At 48.0% G+C, this 24,355-nt stretch overlaps 1 protein-coding gene across 1 annotated transcript in view; it reads left to right on the top strand.

The window, feature by feature from the left end:
- Nucleotides 1–534: 534 nt before the first annotated feature.
- The window catches only part of F11R (F11 receptor), a 36,182-nt gene continuing 12,361 nt past the window's right edge, over nucleotides 535–24,355 (top strand). Inside the window, exon 1 of the mRNA XM_069726166.1 lies at nucleotides 535–672. Within this exon, the coding sequence (XP_069582267.1) occupies nucleotides 624–672 (49 nt within the window). The 5' untranslated portion in view covers nucleotides 535–623. The remainder of the gene's footprint in view (nucleotides 673–24,355) is intronic.

Raw genomic sequence — 24,355 nt, 5'->3', positions numbered from 1 at the left:
CAGCAGGAGCCTGTCCTGTGCAGGGTGGTGTGAGCCCTACTGGCAGAGGACGGAGGGAGGAGTCAGCAGGAGCCTGTCCTGTGCAGGGTGGTGTGAGCCCTACTGGCCGCCTGCAGTGTGAGGACGGAGGGAGGAGTCACCAGGAGCCTGTCCTGTGCAGGGTGGTGTGAGCCCTACTGGCCGCCTGCAGTGTGAGGACGGAGGGAGGAGTCACCAGGAGCCTGTCCTGTGCAGGGTGGTGTGAGCCCTACTGGCCGCCTGCAGTGTGAGGACTGAGGGAGGAGTCAGGAGGAGCCTGTCCTGTGCAGGGTGGTATGAACGCTACTGGCAGAGGACGGAGGGAGCGAGGAGTCACTGGCTGCACCCACCGATACCTGAGGAGTTTCCGCCTCGTTCTGTATATACTTTCCGGCCGCCGGTCAGCAGGGCGGGATCACAGCCTTACCTGGGAGACTGTATGAGCGACAGGACAAGTGTCCAATCAGGACGAGGACTTAAAGAATGATGCCCAATCAGCGGTACGTCTCTGTCAAGGTGAAGCAGGTGTCTATCCTGGACGTCACAGGGCGGGGCTTCTCAACTTGTTTGTTCCTACATTCCCATTGCAACCGAAACTCTCTGAGATGGCGACGGCGGTGACCGCGTTGTTGAGCTTGTTGGTGCTGAGCCTCTGTGAGTATGCCCGGAACGGGTGGTAGCGTCTGTGTGTACTGCTGCCCGCGACTGGACCTCGACTTTACCGCACTATTGTGTACTGCTACCTGCGACTGTACCGCCCCGGTGTGTACTGCTACCTGCGACTGTACCGCCCCGGTGTGTACTGCTACCTGCGACTGTACTGCCCCGGTGTGTACTGCTACCTGCGACTGTACTGCCCCGGTGTGTACTGCTACCTGCGACTGTACCGCCCCGGTGTGTACTGCTACCTGCGACTGTACCGCCCCGGTGTGTACTGCTACCTGCGACTGTACTGCCCCGGTGTGTACTGCTACCTGCGACTGTACTGCCCCGGTGTGTACTGCTACCTGCGACTGTACTGCCCCGGTGTGTACTGCTACCTGCGACTGTACTGCCCCGGTGTGTACTGCTACCTGCGACTGTACCGCCCCGGTGTGTACTGCTACCTGCGACTGTACTGCCCCGGTGTGTACTGCTACCTGCGACTGTACTGCCCCGGTGTGTACTGCTACCTGCGACTGTACCGCCCCGGTGTGTACTGCTACCTGCGACTGTACTGCCCCGGTGTGTACTGCTACCTGCGACTGTACCGCCCCGGTGTGTACTGCTACCTGCGACTGTACTGCCCCGGTGTGTACTGCTACCTGCGACTGTACCGCCCCAGTGTGTACTGCTACCTGCGACTGTACCGCCCCGGTGTGTACTGCTACCTGCGACTGTACTGCCCCGGTGTGTACTGCTACCTGCGACTGTACCGCCCCGGTGTGTACTGCTACCTGCGACTGTACTGCGCCCCGGTGTGTACTGCTACCTGCGACTGTACTGCGCCCCGGTGTGTACTGCTACCTGCGACTGTACCGCCCCGGTGTGTACTGCTACCTGCGACTGTACTGCCCCGGTGTGTACTGCTACCTGCGACTGTACCGCCCCGGTGTGTACTGCTACCTGCGACTGTACCGCGCCCGTGTGTACTGCTACCTGCGACTGTACCGCCCCGGTGTGTACTGCTACCTGCGACTGTACTGCCCCGGTGTGTACTGCTACCTGCGACTGTACTGCGCCCCGGTGTGTACTGCTACCTGCGACTGTACCGCCCCGGTGTGTACTGCTACCTGCGACTGTACCGCCCCGGTGTGTACTGCTACCTGCGACTGTACTGCCCCGGTGTGTACTGCTACCTGCGACTGTACTGCCCCGGTGTGTACTGCTACCTGCGACTGTACCGCGCCCGTGTGTACTGCTACCTGCGACTGTACCGCCCCGGTGTGTACTGCTACCTGCGACTGTACCGCCCCGGTGTGTACTGCTACCTGCGACTGTACCGCCCCGGTGTGTACTGCTACCTGCGACTGTACCGCCCCGGTGTGTACTGCTACCTGCGACTGTACCGCCCCGGTGTGTACTGCTACCTGCGACTGTACCGCCCCGGTGTGTACTGCTACCTGCGACTGTACTGCGCCCCGGTGTGTACTGCTACCTGCGACTGTACCGCCCCGGTGTGTACTGCTACCTGCGACTGTACCGCCCCGGTGTGTACTGCTACCTGCGACTGTACTGCCCCGGTGTGTACTGCTACCTGCGACTGTACTGCCCCGGTGTGTACTGCTACCTGCGACTGTACCGCGCCCGTGTGTACTGCTACCTGCGACTGTACCGCCCCGGTGTGTACTGCTACCTGCGACTGTACTGCGCCCCGGTGTGTACTGCTACCTGCGACTGTACTGCCCCGGTGTGTACTGCTACCTGCGACTGTACTGCGCCCCGGTGTGTACTGCTACCTGCGACTGTACCGCCCCGGTGTGTACTGCTACCTGCGACTGTACCGCCCCGGTGTGTACTGCTACCTGCGACTGTACCGCCCCGGTGTGTACTGCTACCTGCGACTGTACTGCCCCGGTGTGTACTGCTACCTGCGACTGTACCGCGCCCGTGTGTACTGCTACCTGCGACTGTACTGCCCCGGTGTGTACTGCTACCTGCGACTGTACTGCCCCGGTGTGTACTGCTACCTGCGACTGTACTGCGCCCCGGTGTGTACTGCTACCTGCGACTGTACTGCCCCGGTGTGTACTGCTACCTGCGACTGTACCGCCCCGGTGTGTACTGCTACCTGCGACTGTACTGCGCCCCGGTGTGTACTGCTACCTGCGACTGTACTGCCCCGGTGTGTACTGCTACCTGCGACTGTACTGCCCCGGTGTGTACTGCTACCTGCGACTGTACTGCGCCCCGGTGTGTACTGCTACCTGCGACTGTACCGCCCCGGTGTGTACTGCTACCTGCGACTGTACCGCCCCGGTGTGTACTGCTACCTGCGACTGTACTGCGCCTCGGTGTGTACCATACCTCCCAACTTTTGAAGATGGGAAAGAGGGACAATGTTTGTGACGCGCAACGCGACAAATTTTGGGCCACGCCTCTGACCACACCCATTCACTAGTCACACCCATATCCACGTCTCAACCACACCCATTTAGCACTGCTGATCAAACTGTTAATAAAGAATAATTATAAACAAAAAAATATGGCCACACAGTGCTCCATACTGTATAATTGCCGCACACAATGCTCCATACTGTATGACCGCACATGATGCTCCATACTGTATGACCGCACATGATGCTCCATACTGTATAATGACCACACATGATGCTCCATACTGTATAATGACAGCACATGATGCTCCATACTGTATAATGGCCACACAGTGCTCCATACTGTATAATTGCCGCACACAATGCTCCATACTGTATAATGACCACACATGATGCTCCATACTGTATAATGACAGCACATGATGCTCCATACTGTATAATGACAGCACATGATGCTCCATACTGTATAATGACCGCACATGATGCTCCATACTGTATAATGACCGCACATGATGCTCCATACTGTATAATGACCGCACATGATGCTCCATACTGTATATCGGCTGCACATGATGCTCCATACTGTATATCGGCTGCACATGATGCTCCATACTGTATATCGGCTGCACATGATGCTCCATACTGTATAATGACAGCACATGATGCTCCATACTGTATAATGACCGCACATGATGCTCCATACTGTATAATGACCGCACATGATGCTCCATACTGTATATCGGCTGCACATGATGCTCCATACTGTATAATGACCGCACATGATGCTCCATACTGTATAATAGCCGCACACGATGCTCCATACTGTATATTGGCTGCACATGATGCTCCATACTGTACAATGACTGCACATGATGCTCCATACTGTATAATGGCCGCACATGATGCTCCATACTGTATAATGACCGCACATGATGCTCCATACTGTATAATGGCCGCACATGATGCTCAATACTGTATAATGGCCACACATGATGCTCCATACTGTATAATGACCGCACATGATGCTCCATACTGTATATTGGCCGCACATGATGCTCCATACTGTATAATGACCGCACATGATGCTCCATACTGTATAATGACCGCACATTATGATCCATACTGTATATTGGCCGCACATGATACTTTGTACCGTATAATGGCCACACATAGCTACTCCTACACACACGGCTCCGCTCCATACACCTCGTACACACACGGCTCCGCTCTATACACATTGCACACGCTCCGTATACTTTGAGCACGCATGGCTCTGCTCTGTACACCTCGTACACACGTGGCTCCGCTCCATACACCTTTCACACTCTGCTCTGATCCGCACACCTCTTACACACACGACTCCGCTCCGTACACCTTTCACATGCTGCTCCGCTCCGTACATCTCGTACACACCCGGCTCAGCTCCGTACACCTCGTACACACGGCTCCGTACACCTCTTACACACGATTCCGCTCTGTACACCTTTCACATGCTGCTCCGCTCCGTACACACGCGGCTGTGCTCCATACACCTCGTACACACGCGGCTGTGCTCTGTACACCTCGTACACATGGCTCCGTATACCTCTTACACACGACTCCGCTCCGTACACCTTTCACATGCTGCTCCGCACACCTCGTACACACGCGGCTGTGCTCCGTACACCTCATACATATGGCTCCGTACACCTCATACATATGGCTCCGTACACCTTTCACAGCACGAGGTGCACCGAGCGGAGCCGTGTGTGTGTACGAGGTGTACCGAGCGGAGCCGCGTGTGTGTACGAGGTGCACCGAGCGGAGCCGCGTGTGTGTACGAGGTGCACCGAGCGGAGCCGCGTGTGTGTACGAGGTGTACCGAGCGGAGCCGCGTGTGTGTACGAGGTGCACCGAGCGGAGCCGCGTGTGTGTGTACACGAGGTGCACCGAGTGGAGCCTCAGCCGTGTGTGTGTACCAAGCGGAGCTGCAGCTTGTAATTAGCACATGATGATACAGTGACTGACTGTCATAGGGGCTTAGCCCTTTTATGCCTGGGGAAATAAAGCAGCCACATTGATGTGTTGTCACTCTCTCCCAGGGAGCTGCAGCTGCTCCTCCTCCACAATGCACTGGACGGAGCGAGTCATCCCTGTGACATCCACTACTCACTGATCTGCATCTGTCCCGTTAGCAGCTCCAGTCTTCTCATGGTCTGCTGCTTGCATTGCCCCCGGCCCCCAGGCTGTGTCCGGCTGTGTTATGTTCACCTCAGGTGTCCCCTCTCTCTGAACTGTGAGGCACACTGGAAGACTCAGGAACACACCGACGGGGAAGGGGCGTGGCCTAACAAAAGGGGGCGTGTAACAGCAGCTTCAACTGTTCTGTCTGGGGGAAGCTCTGCGTCCCGGGCAGGACAGCCGGGGCAAGCATCAAATCCGGGGCACTCCCGCACAATGAGGGACGGTTGGGAGGTATGGTGTACTGCTACCTGCGACTGTACTGCCCCGGTGTGTACTGCTACCTGCGACTGTACTGCGCCCCGGTGTGTACTGCTACCTGCGACTGTACTGCGCCCCGGTGTGTACTGCTACCTGCGCATGTTCTGCGCCCCGGTGTGTACTGCTACCTGCGACTGTACTGCGCCCCGGTGTGTACTGCTACCTGCGACTGTACTGCGCCCCGGTGTGTACTGCTACCTGCGACTGTACTGCGCCCCGGTGTGTACTGCTACCTGCGACTGTACTGCGCCCCGGTGTGTACGGTGGACTTAAATGTTAGGGAGGCAGCCTGACGGGACTAGGTGTCAGGAATCTTTGGTCATAATGAGGGTAATATCTTACCAGGTGTGAAGAGTGATGATGGTTTCCAGAATTTGACTACAGATATCACTGGCTTACATAAGGCAATTGACTAAGAAGACATGATGGAATATAAGAAACTGAATGTATACCCCGAGGTGTGAGAATTCAGACTTTCCCGGCATGGGAAGGTGATGTTGATTTTAGAAATATGTGGGAAAAGGGCCTGCATAAGTGCTCGTTTATAATCATAAACATGTTGATTGAACCTGATTAGTTGGCTCTACTTCCGGGACATAGTGCGGCGGCGCATGCGCACCAATGCTTTTCGGCTTTGACCGCAGATGGGCAAAGCATACTGCGCGTGCGCAAGGCAAGAGTGCATTGCGCACGTGTGAACTACGGAGGAAACCTACTCAAATTCAAGAAAAATATTGCGGCAAGCGGGAAAGGAATGGGTGAATGAAAGAAGAGGAAACACCGCCCATCGGACCGAACGCAGGGCATTTACATATCCCGCCAAATTCAGGTGACAGTCCCTTTAATCCCTTTACCCCCAAGGGTAGTTTGCACGTTAATGACCAGGCCAATTTTTACAATTCTGACCACTGTCCCTTTATGAGGTTATAACTCTGGAACGCTTCAACGGATCCCAGTGATTCTGACATTGTTTTCTCGTGACATATTGTACTTCATGACAATGGTAAAAAAGTACCTGCGTTTATTTGTGAAAAAAACGGAAATTTGGCGAAAATTATGAAAATTTCGCAATTTTCCAACTTTGAATTTTTATGCAATTAAATCACAGAGATATGTCACACAAAATACTTAATAAGTAACATTTCCCACATGTCTACTTTACATCAGCACAATTTTGGAACCAAAATTTTTTTTTTGTTAGGGAGTTATAAGGGTTAAAAGTTGACCAGCAATTTCTCATTTCTACAACACCATTTTTTTTTTAGGGACCATATCTCATTTGAAGTCATTTTGAGGGGGTCTTTATTATTATTATTATTATTATTAATATTTATTTATATGATCTAGATGATAGAAAATACCCAAGTGTGACACCATTCTAAAAACTGCACCCCTCAAGGTGCTCAAAACCATATTCAAGAAGTTTATTAACCCTTCTGGTGCTTCACAGGAATTTTTTGAATGTTTAAATAAAAATGAACATTTAACTTTTTTTCACAAAAAATTTAATTCAGCTCCAATTTGTTTTATTTTACCAAGGGTAGCAGGAGAAAATGGACCCCAAACATTGTTGTACAATTTGTCCTGAGTACGCCAATACCCCACATGTGGGGGTAAACCACTGTTTGGGAGCATGGCAGAGCTCGGAAGCGAAGGAGCGCCATTTGACTTTTCAATGCAAAATTGACTGGAATTGAGATGGGACGCCATGTTTCGTTTGGAGAGCCCCTGATGTGCCTAAACATTGAAACCCCCCACAAGTGACACCATTTTGGAAAGTAGACCCCCTAAGGCAGAGGTCCCCAACTCCAGTCCTCAAGGCCCACCAACATGTCATGTTTTCAGGATTTCCTTAGTCTTGCCCAGGTAATAATTGCATCACCTGTGCAATGCAAAGGAAATCCTGAAAACATGACCTGTTGATGGGCCTTGAGGACTGGAGTTGAGGACCTCTGCCCTAAGGAACTTATCTAGAGGTGCGATGATACACCATATGTGGGGGGAACCACTGTTTGGGCGCATAGGAGGGCTCGGAAGGGAAGGAGTGCCATTTGAATGCAGACTTAGATGGAATGGTCTGCAGGTGTCACATTGCGTTTGCAGAGCCTCTAATGTACCTAAACAGTAGAAACCCCCCACAAGTGACACCATTTTGGAAAGTAGACCCCCTAAGGAACTCATCTAGATGTGTGGTGAGCGCTTTGACCCACCAAGGGCTTCACAGAAGTTTATAATGGAGAGCCTTAAAAATAAAACAAATTTTTTTCCCACAAAAATTATTTTTTAGCCCCCAGTTTTGTATTTTCCCGAGGGTAAGAGGAGAAATTCGACCTCAAAAGTTGTTGTCCAATTTGTCCTGAGTACACTGATACCCCATATGTTGGGGGGAACCACCGTTTGGGCGCATGGCAGGGCTCGGAAGGGAAGGAGTGCCATTTGGAATGCAGACTTAGATGGAATGGTCTGCAGGCGTCACATTGCGTTTGCAGAACCCCTAATGTACCTAAACAGTAGAAATCCCCCACAAGTGACCCCATATTGGAAACTAGACCCCCCAGGGAACTTATGTAGATGTGTTGTGAGAACTTTGAACCCCCAAGTGTTTCACTACAGTTTATAACGCAGAGCCGTGAAAATAAAAAATCTTTTTTTTCCCACAAAAATTATTTTTTAGCCCCCAGTTTTGTATTTTCCCAAGGGTAACAGGAGAAATTGGACCCCAAAAGTTGTTGTCCTATTTGTCCGGAGTACGCTGATACCCCATATGTTGGGGTAAACCCCTGTTTGGGCACACGGGAGAGCACGGAAGGGAAGGAGCACTGTTTTACTTTTTCAACGCAGAATTGGCTGGAATTGAGATCGGACGCTATGTCGCGTTTGGAGAGCCCCTGATGTGCCTAAACAGTGGAAACCCCCCAATTATAACTGAAACCCTAATCCAAACACACCCCTAACCCTAATCCCAGCAGTAACCCTAACCACACCTCTAACCCTGACACACCTCTAACCCTAATCCCAACCCTATTCCCAACTGTAAATGTAATCTAAACCCTAACCCTAACTTTAGCCCAAACCCTAACCCTAGCCCTAACCTTAGCCCTAACCCTAGCCCTAACCCTAGCCCTAATGGGAAAATGGAAATAAATACATTTTTTTTAATTTTTCCCTAACTAAGGGGGTGATGAAGGGGGGTTTGATTTACTTTTATAGCGGGTTTTTTAGCGGATTTTTATAATTGGCAGCCGTCACACACTGAGAGACGCTTTTTATTGCAAAAAATATTTTTGCGTTACCACATTTTGAGAGCTATTATTTTTCCATATTTTGGTCCACAGAGTCATGTGAGATCTTGTTTTTTGTGGGACGAGTTGACGTTTTTATTGGTAACATTTTTGGGCACGTGACATTTTTTGATCGCTTTGTATTCCGATTTTTGTGAGGAAGAATGGCCAATAACCAGCTATTCATGAATTTCTTTTGGGGGAGGCGTTTATACCGTTCCACGTTTGGTAAAATTGATAAAGCAGTTTTATTCTTCGGGTCAGTAAGATTACAGCGATACCTCATATATATCATTTTTTTTTATGTTTTGGCGCTTTTATACGATAAAAACTATTTTATAGAAAAAATAATTATTTTTGCATCGCTTTATTCTCAGGACTATAACTTTTTTTTTTTGCTGATGATGCTGTATGGCGGCTCATTTTTTGCGGGACAAGATGACGTTTTCAGCGGTACCATGGTTATTTATATCTGTCTTTTTGATCGCGTGTTATTCCACTTTTTGTTCGGCGGTATGATAATAAAGCGTTGTTTTTTTGCCTCGTTTTTTTTTTTCTTTTCTTACGGTGTTAACTGAAGGGGTTAACTAGTGGGCCAGTTTTATAGGTCGGGCCGTTACGGACGCGGCGATACTAAATATATGTACTTTTATTGTTTTGTTTTTTTTATTTAGATAAAGAAATGTATTTATGGGAATAATATTATTATTTTTTATTTTTTTTTCATTATTTAGGAATATTTTTTTTTTTTTTTTTTTTTTTTTTACACATTTGGAAATTTTTTTTTTTTTACTTTGTCCCGGGGGGGACATCACAGATCAGTGATCTGACAGTTTGCACAGCACTCTGTCAGATCACTGATCTGCCTTACAGTGCTGCAGCCTTCACAGTGCCTGCTCTGAGCAGGCTCTGTGAAGCCACCTCCCTCCCTGCAGGACCCGGATCCGCGGCCATCTTGGATCCGGGTCTGGAGCAGGCAGGGAGGGAGGTAAGACCCTCGCAGCAACGCGATCACATCGCGTTGCTGCGGGGGGCTCAGGGAAGCCCGCAGGGAGCCCCCTCCCTGCGCGATGCTTCCCTGCACCGCTGGCACATCGCGATCATGTTTGATCGCGGTGTGCCGGGGGTTAATGTGCCGGGGGCGGTCCGTGACCGCTCCTGGCACATAGTGCGGGATGTCAGCTGCAATAGGCAGCTGACACCCGGCCGCGATCGGCCGCGCTCCCCCCGTGAGCGCCGCCGATCGCACTGGACGTACTATCCCGTCGGTGGTCATAGGGGCCCACCCCACCTCGACGGGATAGTACGTCCGATGTCAGAAAGGGGTTAAGGACATATCAAGTCAAAAGTGCACTTTAATTGCTGGTCACTCAATCTTGTTTACGCCTTGAACTGTGGGCGCAACAAAATATGTTGGACAAACCACTCAAGAGCTTCGCCAGAGGGTCCAACATCTATCCAACATTGCCACGGCAAGAAGAAGCGATGGGCTCAAAGGGCATCCCTTTAAATTCCGGCATTGCATATGGACTCGGGGAAAATAAAATCACAGTGGCACTTTAACAACTTCTTGATGGATGCATCTTAATGGATCTATTGAGATGTGTGTGTGTATATATGTATGTGTATGTCTATATCTGTCACTTTCGTCTGTCTTTCTGTCACGGATATTCATTGGTCGCGGCCTCTGTTTGTCATGGAAATCCAAGTCGCTGATTGGTTGCGGCAAAACAGCCACGACCAATCAGCGACGGGCACAGTCCGGAAGAAAATGGCCGCTCCTTACTCCCTGCAGTCAGTGCCCGGCGCCCGCATACTCCCCTCCAGTCACCGCTCACACAGGGTTAATGCCGGCGGTAACGGACCGCGTTATGCCGCGGGTAACGCACTCCGTAACCGCTGCTATTAACCCTGTGTCCCCCCAACTTTTTACTATTGATGCTGCCTATACGGCATCAATAGTAAAAAAAAAAAAAAAATGAAGTGTGAAAAATAATTTAAAAAAAACACAAAAAACCTGCTATTCTCACTCTCTATAGTCCGCCGAGCCGCACGGCCTGCCGCCATCTTCCGTTCCCGTTGATGCATTGCAAAATTACCCAGAAGACAAAGCGGTCTCGCGAGACCGCTAAGTCATCTGGGTAATTTCGCAATGCATCCTGAGAACGGAAGATGGCGGCAGCCGCGCGCGTATCGCTGGAGCTTCGGTGGATCCCAGGAGGTGAGTATATAACTAGCTTTTATTTAAATTATTTTTTTAAAAGGGATATGGTGCCCACACTGCTGTATACTACGTGGGCTGTGTTAGATACCGCGTGGCTGCTATATACTACATAGGCAGTGTTATATACTATATGGGGCTACCCTGGACTGCACAGGAGGTGATGGTTTTGTTTGGCACCCCGTCCTACAGGGGGTCCCAGATGCTCCTCGCTAACCCATTGTGTAATCCAGGCTTATGTGTTGCCTCGGTTTACCCTGTCTCCAACATGAGCTTTTATATGACTCATGTCTACTCTTCCCTCTTATTTGTGCCATCTCTGCTATTGGGCGTAGTGCACTATATAAGAAATGTCCTGCGAGATGGTCTTGGGAAGAGGTTGCCCATTATTTCGCATGGAGAGGGTGTTAGGAACGAGTTGCCCATTATGGCTGTCTCTGCTTGTTTTGACAGGGTTTTTTACATCCGTTACTATCCATATTCCCCCCGGCCCGGCTCTTGTCATGCCTTGGTTACTTAGCAAGGCGCACTATGCAGTGAATGCCCTGGGAGGCGGCGTCGGGTAGGAGGTATTTGCTGTTCCAACGCTGTGGTAATCACAGCGGGGTCTGTGTCTGGGGGTGTGTTTTCCCCCTGTGACGATCTATGCACAAACTCTACGAGGCGGCGCCGGTAAAGAGTTACCTGTTATTCTTTTCTCGCTTTAGCAATTACAATGGGGCTGGTGTCTTCTTTGGGGGGTGTGTTCTCCCCGCGCCATGATTGACGTCTGGAATGGCGTATCTCCGCCCTGTGTGGCCGAGAACCTGGTTGGTGTACGGCAACTGGGAGTGGTTAGCCAATGGGTGCGGATGCGGGGTTACGTACCGGGGACAGCCCCTGCATTTGATTGGTGGACGAATGGATAATGTCTCTGGGTAACGTGCTGGGGACAGCCCCCTGTATCTGATTGGTGTTTCTGGATGACGCACCTGGGATATCCCCATTACATAAGTATTCTGATTGGTGAGATTGGGCTTTAACTATCTTATGATGCCTGACTTTAGACACGCCCCCAGGAGGAAGCAGATGCGAAACGCGCATCGGGGTAGTCAAGGTGTAGCGTGCCACGAGGCAGGGGAGCAGCGGGTTCATTCAGGTAATATGTACCGAGCAGATTGCTCATAAATCTTTGTGTGATGTCTTCAGATGTGACAGAGATGTTAACTTCACGGTGGATATAATGATTTGTAGTCTTTGTCTGGGTGACATTTTTTGATGGCGGGATTTCTCGCCCCAGGTTCTACTGATGTAGTATGAGATTATGGGATACGGAAATGTGCAATATTATGTGGTCCCACTTTGACTGTTTGGGAAAGGGATCGGCCTTGGGTTGTGGGTATAACCACACCCCCTTTTGGTACCACCCATTGACTTATGATCATGTCTGCACTGTCACTTTGAAATTCTGAGCATCTATCGTAGGAAATTTATAGGGGCATCAGAAGTTGGTGTACCCCTTAAAGAGCAGTTGCGGGTATACATGCAGTAGCAATCTTGCAAACGTCACTGGAGATTTGTGGTATTGACCACAAGGGAATGTCCTTCTGGTGATTATTAAAATCTTTACTACGAGTATGATTTTCAATTAATTAGGTGTGATATACTTGTTGCTCCTTTCGCTTACCTTGATATGAAAGTTTGATCTGATTTTGAGGCACTTTTAATCTTTTGTATTGTTTATATGTGAATAAAGTTTGTTTTTTTTAGTATTAAACACTTTGTGACTGAGTAGAGTTTAATAACTCTACGGTCATTATGTTCATATGGTCCACCTGGTGCATATATTCTTTTATTAAAATCCCCCTTTTCCTTCTGCAAAATCTCATTGGAGCACCCTTTGGTTGTGGTGCTCTTTGCCTGTATTACAATATGGGAGTCTATACTCAGATTTCTCATTTTAATACTTTGAGACGATACAAGTGTTGCGCCGATGATATTTATTTGATAGATTTGGGTATTTTTCATCTCTACTTTTCTTGTACTGGAGCCAAGCATAATAATCTTCAAGTTGCTTCAATTCCTATTACGCCGTGAGTTTACCTGAACCATACTGTGTGTTGTGTTAATTTGGAGTAGTGCATTATTGGGCTATGCTGTTCTAGCGCATGCGCCATTCCATGAGCCTACTTAGGCTTCAATGAATCTTGACGTCTTCGGTGAACAGCGCGTGCGCCTGGTGTCGTGTATTTCCATCTATGAGTTGGTCTACTGACTTTCGGCCGTCATATACTTGACGCATGCCCCTTGATCACCTCTGCTTTGAGCGATGTCGACACTGCCCTTTTGCACCTGGTCACTGCCTTCGACAGGACGCTGACTCTGACCATATAGTCCCTGCCTTGCTGCCGCACCTGCTGGTATGATGTATCTATTTACCTTTTAATTATTTGATCTATATATAGTTGGACATTACATTCTTAGTACAGTCATGGACAAAAATTTTGAGAATGAGACAAATATTAATTTTTCCAAAGTCTAATGTTTCATTTTTTCTAATGGCAATTTGCATTTACTCCTGAATGTCAGTGATCAGCTTAAAAGCAATTACTGTACTTGCAAAGTCAATATTTGCCCAGAAAACGAACTTTAACCCCCAAAACACATTTCAACATCATTGCAGTCCTGCCTTTAAAAGGAGCAGCTAACATCGTTTTAGTGATTGATCCATTAACACAGGTGTGGGTGTTGATGAGGACAGGGCTGGCGATCAATCAGTCATGATTAAGTAAGAATGACATCACTGGACACTTTAAAAGGCGGCTGGTGCTTGGTATCATTGTTTCTCTTCAGTTAACCATGGTTATCTCTAAAGAAACACGTGCAGCCATCATTGCACTGCACAAAAATGGCCTAACGGAAGAGTATCGCAGCTACAAAGATTGCACCTCAGTCAACAATCTATCGCATCATCAAGAACTTCAAGGAGAGAGCTTCCATTGTTGTCAAAAAGGCTCCAGGGCGCCCAAGAAAGACCAGCAAGCGCCAGGACCGTATCTTAAAACTGTTTCAGCTGCGGGATCGGACTCCCAGCAGTGCCGAGCTTGCTCAGGAATGGCAGCAGGCTGGTGTGAGTGCTTCTGCACGCACTGTGAGGCGGAGACTCTTTGAGCAAGGCCTGGTTTCAAGGAGGGCAGCAAAGAAGCCACTTCTCTCCAGAAAAAAACATCAGGGACCGACTGATATTCTGCAAAAGGTACAGGGAGTGGACTGCTGAGGACTGGGGCAAAGTCATTTTCTCTGAATCCCCTTTTCGATTGTTTGGGACATCTGGAAAACAGCTTATTCGGAGAAGAAGAGGTGAGCGCTACCACCAGTCTTGTCTCATGCCAACTGTAAAGCATCCTGAAACCATTCATGTGTGGGGTTGCTTCTCAGCCAAGGGAATCGGCTCACTCACAGTCTTGCCTAAAAACACAGCCATGAATAAAGAATGGTACCAGAATGTCCTCCAAGAGCAACTTCTCCCAACTGTCCAAGAACAGTTTGGCGCCCAACAATGCCTTTTCCAGCATGATGGAGCACCTTGCCATAAAGCAAAGGTGATAACTAAATGGCTTATGGAACAAAACATAGAGATTTTGGGTCCATGGCCTGGAAACTCCCCAGATCTTAATCCCATTGAGAACTTGTGGTCAATCATCAAGAGACAGGTGGACAATCAAAAACCAACAAATTCTGGCAAAATGCAAGCATTGATTATGCAAGAATGGACTGCTATCAGTCAGGATTTGGTCCAGAAGTTGATTGAGAGCATGCCAGGGAGAATTGCAGAGGTCTTGAAGAAGAAGGGTCAACACTGCAAATATTGACTTGCTGCATTAACTCATTCTAACTGTCAATATAACCTATTGGTACTCATAATATGATTGCAATTATATTTATGTATGTGATATAAACATCAGACAAACACTAATAAAAACCAGAGGGCAGCAGATCATGTGAAAATATAATTTTGGTGTCATTCTCAAAATTTTTGGCCATGACTGTATACTTACCTTGAGGAAGACAATGTCGATACGTGTGGGGCCATGCACCCGCTTAGCCAGACAATCTGTATATGGGGGTGACTAAAAGACCTGGATAGGACTAAGAATTTTATACTTTTATCCTTGTGTTTTCCCTTACATGTTTTTCCCTCTTTTATGCCACTGCTTATTATGCACAATTTTGTGCTTGTATTGAACACATTTTTCTGCTTATCTTATTGTGTTGACAGCGTGTGTGTGTGTATACAGCTCTGGCAAAAATTAAGAGACCACTGCAAAACTTTGATTTTTTTTTCTCTTTATAGGTATATTTTTGAGTAAAATGTAAATTGTTCTTTTATTCTATTAACTACTGACAACATGTCTCTGAAGTTCCAAGCAATACATTTTGTATTTTCTGAAAATGAGAAATGGTCAAAATAACAAATGCATTACTTGCAGACCTCAAACAATGCAAAGAAAACAAAACAAGTTCATAATCATTTAGAAACAGAATTGCTAATATTTTAACTCCGGAAAAGTTCAGAAATCAACATTTTATGGGGTAACCATGATTTTTAATCACAGCTTTCATGCGTCTTGGCATGCTTTCCACCAGTCTTTCACACTGCTGGGTGACCTTATGCCACTCCTGGTACAAAAACTTAAGCAGTTCTTTATTGTTTGATGGCTTGTGACGATCCATCTACCTCTTGATTACATTCCAGAGGTTTTCAATGGGGTTCAGGTCTGGAGATTGGGCTTCCCATGACTGGGATTTGATGTGGTGGTCCTTCATCCACACCTTGATTGATCTAGCTGTGTGGCATGGCGCATTGTCCTGCTGGAAAAAACAGTCCTCAGAGTTGGGGAACATTGCCTGAGCAGAAGGAATCAACCAGCCCTGCTGAAGCATCCCCAGATCATCACAGATCTTGTACGCCTCTCCAGGTCTCCATCTAACCATTAGATGACCAGGTGTTGGGCAAAGCTGAAAATTAGAGGACTGGAGTAAGGTAATCTTCTGAGTCTAATTTTCAGCTTTTCCCAACATCGGGGTGTCTACTGGTTAGACGGAGACCTAGAGAGGCGTACAAGTCAGTGTCTTGCACCCACTGTGAAATTTGGTGGAGGATCAATGATGATCTGGGAATGCTTCAACAGAGCTGGAATTGGGCAGGTTGTTCTTTGCGAAGGACGTCTGAATCAAGCCGTATACAAGGTTATTGTAATTAATGAGACACAGATACCCACATTGTCTAAATACCTTGGACAGCAAAGGAAACCAACTCCATATACTATCTAGAAAAATTAGGAGGAAAAGGGAGTCTTTAGGTTAAAAAGAGTATTTTATTGTGTAAGTTTAATAAAGTGTAACACAGTAAAAATTACAACAGGATGACACGAAAGATCATGAGTGCCATATACCCCATGTAGCTGCCAGTATCACATAAATCAGGAAGGCATGCCATAATGAAAGTGCTAATATAGTGCAATAGTATGGTCTCATTGAATAAATCCTTATACAATAGCACTTCCCTGCAGCCAGCACCAAACAAAATGAAGTGCTGACCCAAAGTAACCATATAATCATCAAAGCAAATAGCTGTAAATGGCGTTTACCAGCAGCTAACACCAGAATGGGGTGGATGGCACCAGTGGAATCCAACAGAGCCCCCAACGTACGTTTTGCTTGTTTGTTTGTTGCTTTCTCAAGGGGATATCTTGGCGCATGTGCCCTGCACTCCGCAGGTCCTACCGCCGGCGCCAGGCACAATCACGCATGCATAAAAGCATGTGTGAGAGGCTGGGAAGATGCCGCGGCAGACGAGGAGCCGCTGGTTAGACAGGGCACATGCTCGCCACCAAATACTCCCCTCAGAAGATACCGCAGGACAGCCCCATATAAATAAATTATTCATACCATAATATCAGACACTATTTGCATAAAAATACAGCATATGATTAATACAAAAGTAGATGGGAGTACAAAATCTTCCCCTTACCCCATATGTAAACCATGATTGTGACGCGAGGTCGCTCAGAATTAGGGGTATAGAAAGTTTACATATAGGGGTAAGGGGAGGGAACAACAAGAAATTGTTGGCACAAAAATGAGAAAGCAACAAACAAACAAGCAAAACGTACGTTGGGGGCTCTGTTGGATTCCACTGGTGCCATCCACCCCATTCTGGTGTTAGCTGCTGGTAAGCGCCATTTACAGCTATTTGCTTTGATGATTATATGGTTACTTTGGGTCAGCACTTCATTTTTTTTCTTTAGGGCTACTCATTTTGTTTGGTGCTGGCTGCAGGGAAGTGCTATTGTATAAGGATTTATTCAATGAGACCATACTATTGCACTATATTAGCACTTTCATTATGGCATGCCTTCCTGATTTATGTGATACTGGCAGCTGCATGGGGTATATGGCACTCATGATCTTTCGTGTCATCCTGTTGTAATTTTTACTGTGTTACACTTTATTAAACTTGCACAATAAAATACTCTTTTTAACCTAAGGACTCCCTTTTCCTCCTAATTTTTCAAGGTTATTGTAATTCTATGGCTAGCGGGTCATTGGGTATTATACCTTGTATTATGGATCTTGATCTCTTTTAGCCCATGTTGTGGACTTTAAGTGGTTTTAAATGTTGTTCTCTAAGGCCATGTTCACACAGTGCGTTTTTTACCGCGGAACCGCGGCGGTTTTGCCGCTGCGGTTCCGCAGCTGTTTTCCATGCAGGATACAGTACACTGTACCCTATGGAAAACAGGACACACTGTGCACATGGTCCGGAAATTGTAAAAAAAAAGCCGCGCTGAATAGCTCCCGGAAAAAAGAAGGAGCATGTCAATTCTTCTTCCTGAACCGCAGCGGTTCTGCACCCATAGACCTCCATTGTGAGGTCAAAATCGCAGTAAAACCCGCAGATCAAAAATATATCTGCGGGTTTTACTGCGATTTGATGTGCAGAACCGCTGCAGCAGGAAGTGCGGGGAAGCGGGCGGAAGTGCGTGGGCGGAGTGTGGCTGCCCCCCCGTGCTCCGATCCCGCCCCCCCGTGCTCCGATGCCCCCCCCGTGCCCTAATCTCCCCCCCTTATACTTACCCGGCGTCCCGGTGTCCGTCCGGCCGTCTTCTCCCTGGGCGCCGCCATCTTGCAAAATGGCGGGCGCATGTGTAGTGCGCCCGCCGAATCTGCCGGCCGGCAGATTCGCTCCAAAGTGCATTTTGATCACTGAGATAGGTTATATCTCAGTGATCAAAATAAAAAAATAGTAAATGACACCCCCCCCCACTTTGTCACCCCCATTGGTAGGGACAATAAAAAAATTAAGAATTTTTTTTTTTTTTTTTTTCGGTAGGGTTAGGGGTAGGGGTAGGGGTAGGGGTAGGGGTAGGGTTAGGGGTAGGGGTAGGGTTAGGGTATTTTCAGCCATTTTAGCCCTAAAAAGCTTCCTAGGAAACACACAGTAAAAAAAGGATAAAAAAACGCATCAAAAAACGCATCAAAAACGCATCAAAAAAGGACAAAAAAAGGACCTGCGTTTTCTGCCAAGAGCTGCAGTTTTTTAAAAAAACTGTCCTGAAAAAAAAAGGATGGAAATCCTGAACGTGTGAACATACCCTTAGGCTATGTGCACACGTTCAGGATTTCTCGCAGAAAATTCCTGAGAAAAACCGGACATTTTTACTGCAAGAAATCCGCAAGAAATCTGCATGCGGTTTTGCCGCGTTTTTTTTCCGGACATTTCCAAATGCACTTTGCCTTATAAAGACTTGTTCATTTTTTGGTGATCACTGGCCATTTGCATATACCGTATATAGTCGAGTATATGTCGACCAGAGTATAAGCCAACCCCTTCCCCCCCCCCCCCCCCCTAATTTTGCCACAAAAAACTGGGAAAACTTAATGACTCGAGCATAAGCCTAGGGTTGAAAATGCAGCAGCTATCGGTAAATGTCAAAAGTAAAAATAGATACCAATAAAAGTAAAATTGAGACATCAGTGGGTTAATTGTTTTTGAATATCCATATTGAATCAGGAGCCCCATGTAATGCTCCATACAGTTCATGATGGGCTCCATAAGATGCTCCATATTAAAATATGCCCCATATAATGCAGCACAAATGTTGATTATGACCTCATAAGATGCTCCATAGAGATATTTGCCCTATATAATGCTGCACATGACCCCATAAGATGCTCCATACAGATAATTGCCCCATATAATGCTGCACATGGCCACATACAGATAATTGCCCCATACAATGCTGCACGTGGCCCCATAAGATGCTCCATACAGATATTTGCCCCATATAATGCTGCACATGACCCCATAAGATGCTCCATACAGACATTTGCCCCATATAATGCTGCACATGGCCCCATAAGATGCTCCATACAGACATTTGCCCCATATAATGCTGCACATGACCCCATAAGATGCTCCATACAGACATTTGCCCTATATAATGCTGCACATGACCCCATAAGATGCTCCATACAGACATTTGCCCCATATAATGCTGCACATGGCCGGATACAGACATTTGCCCCATATAATGCTGCACATGGCCACATACAGATAATTGCCCCATACAATGCTGCACGTGGCCCCATAAGATGCTCCATACAGATATTTGCCCCATATAATGCTGCACATGACCCCATAAGATGCTCCATACAGACATTTGCCCCATATAATGCTGCACATGGCCCCATACAGATATTTGCCCCATATAATGCTGCACATGGCCCCATAACATGCTCCATACAGACACTTGCCCCATATAATTCTGCACATGGCCTCATACAGACATTTGCCCCATATGCTTTTGCTGTGATTAAAAAATAAAAAAATCACATACTCACCTCTCAGGCCCCCGGCACTTGCTATATTCATCTGCTCCGCGTTCCACCAACGGCCGCCGCTGTGTCTTACCGTCCTCTGCACAGACTTTAAGGCAGAGGGCGGCGTGCACTAATCGCGTCATCGCGCCCTCTGACCCGAGTGTCTTTGCGGAGGAAGCGGATGACGCAGCGGTGCTGACGGCGGAACGAGGAGCAGGTGAATATCGCGCATTGCCCCCTGTCATACTCGCCTGCTCCTGGCGCCGTCACTGTACGTCTGTTCCCCGGCGCCGGTAGCTTCTTCCTGTAGTGAGCGGTCACATGGTACCGCTCATTACAGTAATGAGTATGCGGCTCCACCCCTATGGGAGTGGAGTCGGGTTTATATTCATTACTGTAATGAGCGGTACCATGTGACCGCTCACTACAGGAAGAAGCTGCCGTGGAACAGGCGTGCAGGGACCGTGCCAGGAGCAGTTGAGAATTATTACACAGCTGTCGCACCCCCTCCCCTGCCGACCCCTGGGAATGACTCGAGTATAAGCAGAGAGGGTTACTTTCAGCCCAAAAAAGTGGGCTGAAAATCTCGGCTTATACTCGAATATATAAAGGTACTTTTTGTTGCTATGTCTAAACCAGGCCTGGGTAAAGTGCGGGCCACATCCGGCCCTCTGGCTCTCAGTCCGGCCCGTGGACCGAGACAGTTGTGGGGCTGGAAATCTGAGGTCCAAGGGCCGCACAGTGCCCGACCGCTTGCTGTTTCTATGTCTGGGTCTGTGCTGCGCCCGCCGCTGACTTCTTTGGTGGAGGAGGCCACTTCCTCCACCAATCAGCGTGTGAGCGGAGGCGGGGAGAGAAGCGGAGCGCCAGGTAACAGGACCGAGGTGAGTATGTGGTGTGTTGTTTATTTCTTTTTCGTGTATGGGTGGGCATGGGGAGGCTATGGGGGTTTGACATGGTGCTGCGTACGAGAGGCTGTGTGGGGGATCATGCTGTATATGGGGTGGCTGTGTGGGGATCATGCTGTATATGGGGTGGCTGTGTGGGGCTCATACAGTATATAGGGAGGCTGTGAGGGGCTCATGCAGTGTATATAGGGAGGCTGTGAGGGGCTCATGCAGTGTATATAGGGAGGCTGTGTGGGGCTCATGCAGTGTATATAGGGAGGCTGTGTGGGGCTCATGCAGTGTATATAGTGAGGCTGTGTGGGGCTCATGCAGTATATATATAGGGAGGCTGTGTGGGGCTCATGCAGTGTATATAGTGAGGCTGTGTGGGGCTCATGCAGTGTATATAGGGAGGCTGTGTGGGGCTCATACACTATATAGGGAGGCTGTGTGGGGCACACCCAGTGTATATGGGGAGGCTGTGTGGGGCACATGCAGTGTATATAGGGAGGCTGTGTGGGGCTCATGCAGTATATATAGGGAGGCTGTGTGGGGCACATGCAGTGTACAGTATATAGGTAGGCTGTGTGGAGCTCATGCAGTGTATATAGGGAGGCTGTGTGGGGCTCATGCAGTATATATATAGGGAGGCTGTGTGGGGCTCATGCAGTGTATATAGTGAGGCTGTGTGGGGCTTATGCAGTATATATATAGGGAGGCTGTGTGGGGCTCATGCAGTGTATATAGTGAGGCTGTGTGGGGCTTATGCAGTATATATATAGGGAGGCTGTGTGGGGCTCATGCAGTGTATATAGGGAGGCTGTGTGGGGCTCATACACTATATAGGGAGGTTGTGAGGGGCTCATGCAGTATATAGGGAGGCTGTGTGGGGCTCATGCAGTGTGTGTGTATATGTGTATATATATATATATATATATATATATATATATATATATATATATATATATATATATATATATATATATATATATATATATATATATATATATATATATATATATATATATATATATATATTCGAGTATAAGCCGAGATTTTCAGCCCATTTTTTTGGGCTGAAAGTCCCCCTCTCGGCTTATACTCGAGTCATATACCGGGAGGTCGGCAGGTGAGGGGGAGCGGGGGCTGTGTAGTTATACTTACCTTCTCTCGACACGGTCCCTGCACGTCCCTGGCTTCCCCGGCGCTGCAGATTCTTCCTGTACTGAGTGGTCACATGGCACCGCTCATTACAGAAATGAATAGGCGGCTCCACCTCCCATAGGGGAGGAGCCGCATATTCATTGCTGTAAATGACCGGTAACTCTGACCGCTCAATTACAGGAAGAAGCTGCAGCGCCGGAGAAGCCAGGGACTGCAGGGACCGCGCCGCAGCAGGTAAGGGGAGCGCAGCGCTGCGCTATATTTACCTGCTCCTCGCTCCGGTGCGGCTCCGTCTGCAGCGTCCTCTAGCAGTGACGCTTAGGTTAGAGGGCGCTGTGACGTAGTCAGTGCGCGCCCTCTGCTGAGCATCAATGCTGGTCCTGGAGACGGAGCCGCACGAGGAGCAGGTAAATATTGAAAGCGCCGGCCTCCTGAGCGAAGAGAGGTGAGTATGTGATTTTTTTTTTTTTTTTATTGCAGCAGCAGCATTCTATATGGCACAGCATTATATATGGAGCATCTATGGGGCCATAATCAATGGTGCAGAGCATTATATATGGGGCACAGCTTTATAAGGAGCATCTATGGGGCCATAATGAACGGTGCAGAGCATTCTATATAGCACAGTTGTATATGGAGCATCTATGGGGCAATAATGAACGGTATGGAGCATCTATTTTTATTTTTTAAATTTACCAGTAGCTGCTGCATTTTCCACCCTAGGCTTATACTCGAGTCAATAAGTTTTCCCATTTTTTTGTGGCAAAATTAGGGGGGTCGGCTTATACTCGGGTCGGCTTATACTTGAGTATATACGGTATATATATATATATATATATATATATATATATATATATATATATATATATATATATATATATATATATATATATATATATATATATATATATATATATATACATATATATATATACATATATACATACATACATACATACATACATACATACATACATACATACATACATACATACATGCTGTGTGGGGCGATATAATCGCGCACTCACTGTCAGTGGTAGAGGGAAATGATGGGTGAAGGAGTGTCATCTGAAGCTTTCTCCTCCATTATTGCTTTCCACTGTATTGGCATCTGACTCACGGGCCCCATTGTGGCTGCATGGTTTGCCGCTATTAGCAGCAGGCCACTGGCTGGGCTTCAGGGGCCCTAGGTGGTTGCCTAGTCTGCCTGCCTGTGTACTGCTATCCACAACTATACCACTTCTGTACCACACCAGTGTGTACTTTGTCCCATGACTGTAACACTTCCATGTGTTCTGCTGCCCACGAATATACAGTGTCTGTACCGTACCTGTGTGTACTGCTGACTGCGACTGTTAGGCTCCTTTCACACATCAGTTTTTTGCCGTCAGTCACAATCCATTGGATTGACGGATCCCTCGCAGATTGTGACAAACTGATGCAACGGATCCATTTTTTTGAACGGTTCCGACTAGTGGATCTGACTAATTGGATCAGAGCATGCTCAGTTAAAAAAAAAAAAAAAAAAAGAAGAATCAGTCGCCGGTTTTCGTCATTTGACGGACCTGGCGCCATAGGCTTCCATTCTAGAAAACGCCAGAAGGCTGTTTTTTCGACGTACACAAAAAACGTTACTTTGTCCGTTGTCTCCAGCCGCCGGACGATTTTCGATGGATTCGGCGAACGACGGATGATACGTGAGGCCATCCGAGCGCAATCCATCTCTAATACAAGTTTATGAGAAAAAATCTGAATCGGAGGCATCACTCGCCGGATTCATTTTTTTCAAAATTCGACGGATTGTGATTGGCAAAAAAAGGTGTATGAAAGGGGCCTTGAGCATCTGTACCGCACCACTTCTGTACTGTACCCGTGTGTACTCCCGCCTGCGACTATACCGCCTGCGACTATACTGCTTCTGCATTGCACCCGTGTACCACTGCCAGCGACTGCGCCGTATCAGTGTATGTGTTCCGCACCCATGTTTACTGCTGCCTGTGACTGTACCGCTCTAGTTTGTACCACTGCCTGTGACTGTACCGCACTAGTGTGTATTGCTGCCTGCCAGTGTACCGCACTAGTGTATACGGCTGCCTGTGACAGTACCACACTAGTGTGTACTGCTGCCTGTGACTGTACCACACTAGTGTACTGCTGCCTGTGACTGTACCACACTAGTGTGTACTGCTGCCTGTGACTGTACCACACTAGTGTACTGCTGCCTGTGACTGTACCACACTAGTGTGTACTGCTGCCTGTGACTGTACCACACTAGTGTACTGCTGCCTGTGACTGTACCACACCAGTGTGTACTGCTGCCTGTGACTGTACCACACTAGTGTACTGCTGCCTGTGACTGTACCACACTAGTGTACTGCTGCCTGTGACTGTACCACACTAGTG

This window comes from Ranitomeya imitator, chromosome 1, assembly GCF_032444005.1.
Source record: "Ranitomeya imitator isolate aRanImi1 chromosome 1, aRanImi1.pri, whole genome shotgun sequence".
Taxonomy (NCBI): domain Eukaryota; kingdom Metazoa; phylum Chordata; class Amphibia; order Anura; family Dendrobatidae; genus Ranitomeya; species Ranitomeya imitator.
The sequence above is the reverse complement of the archived record's forward strand: the minus strand, read 5'-3'. Positions and strand labels throughout refer to the sequence as shown.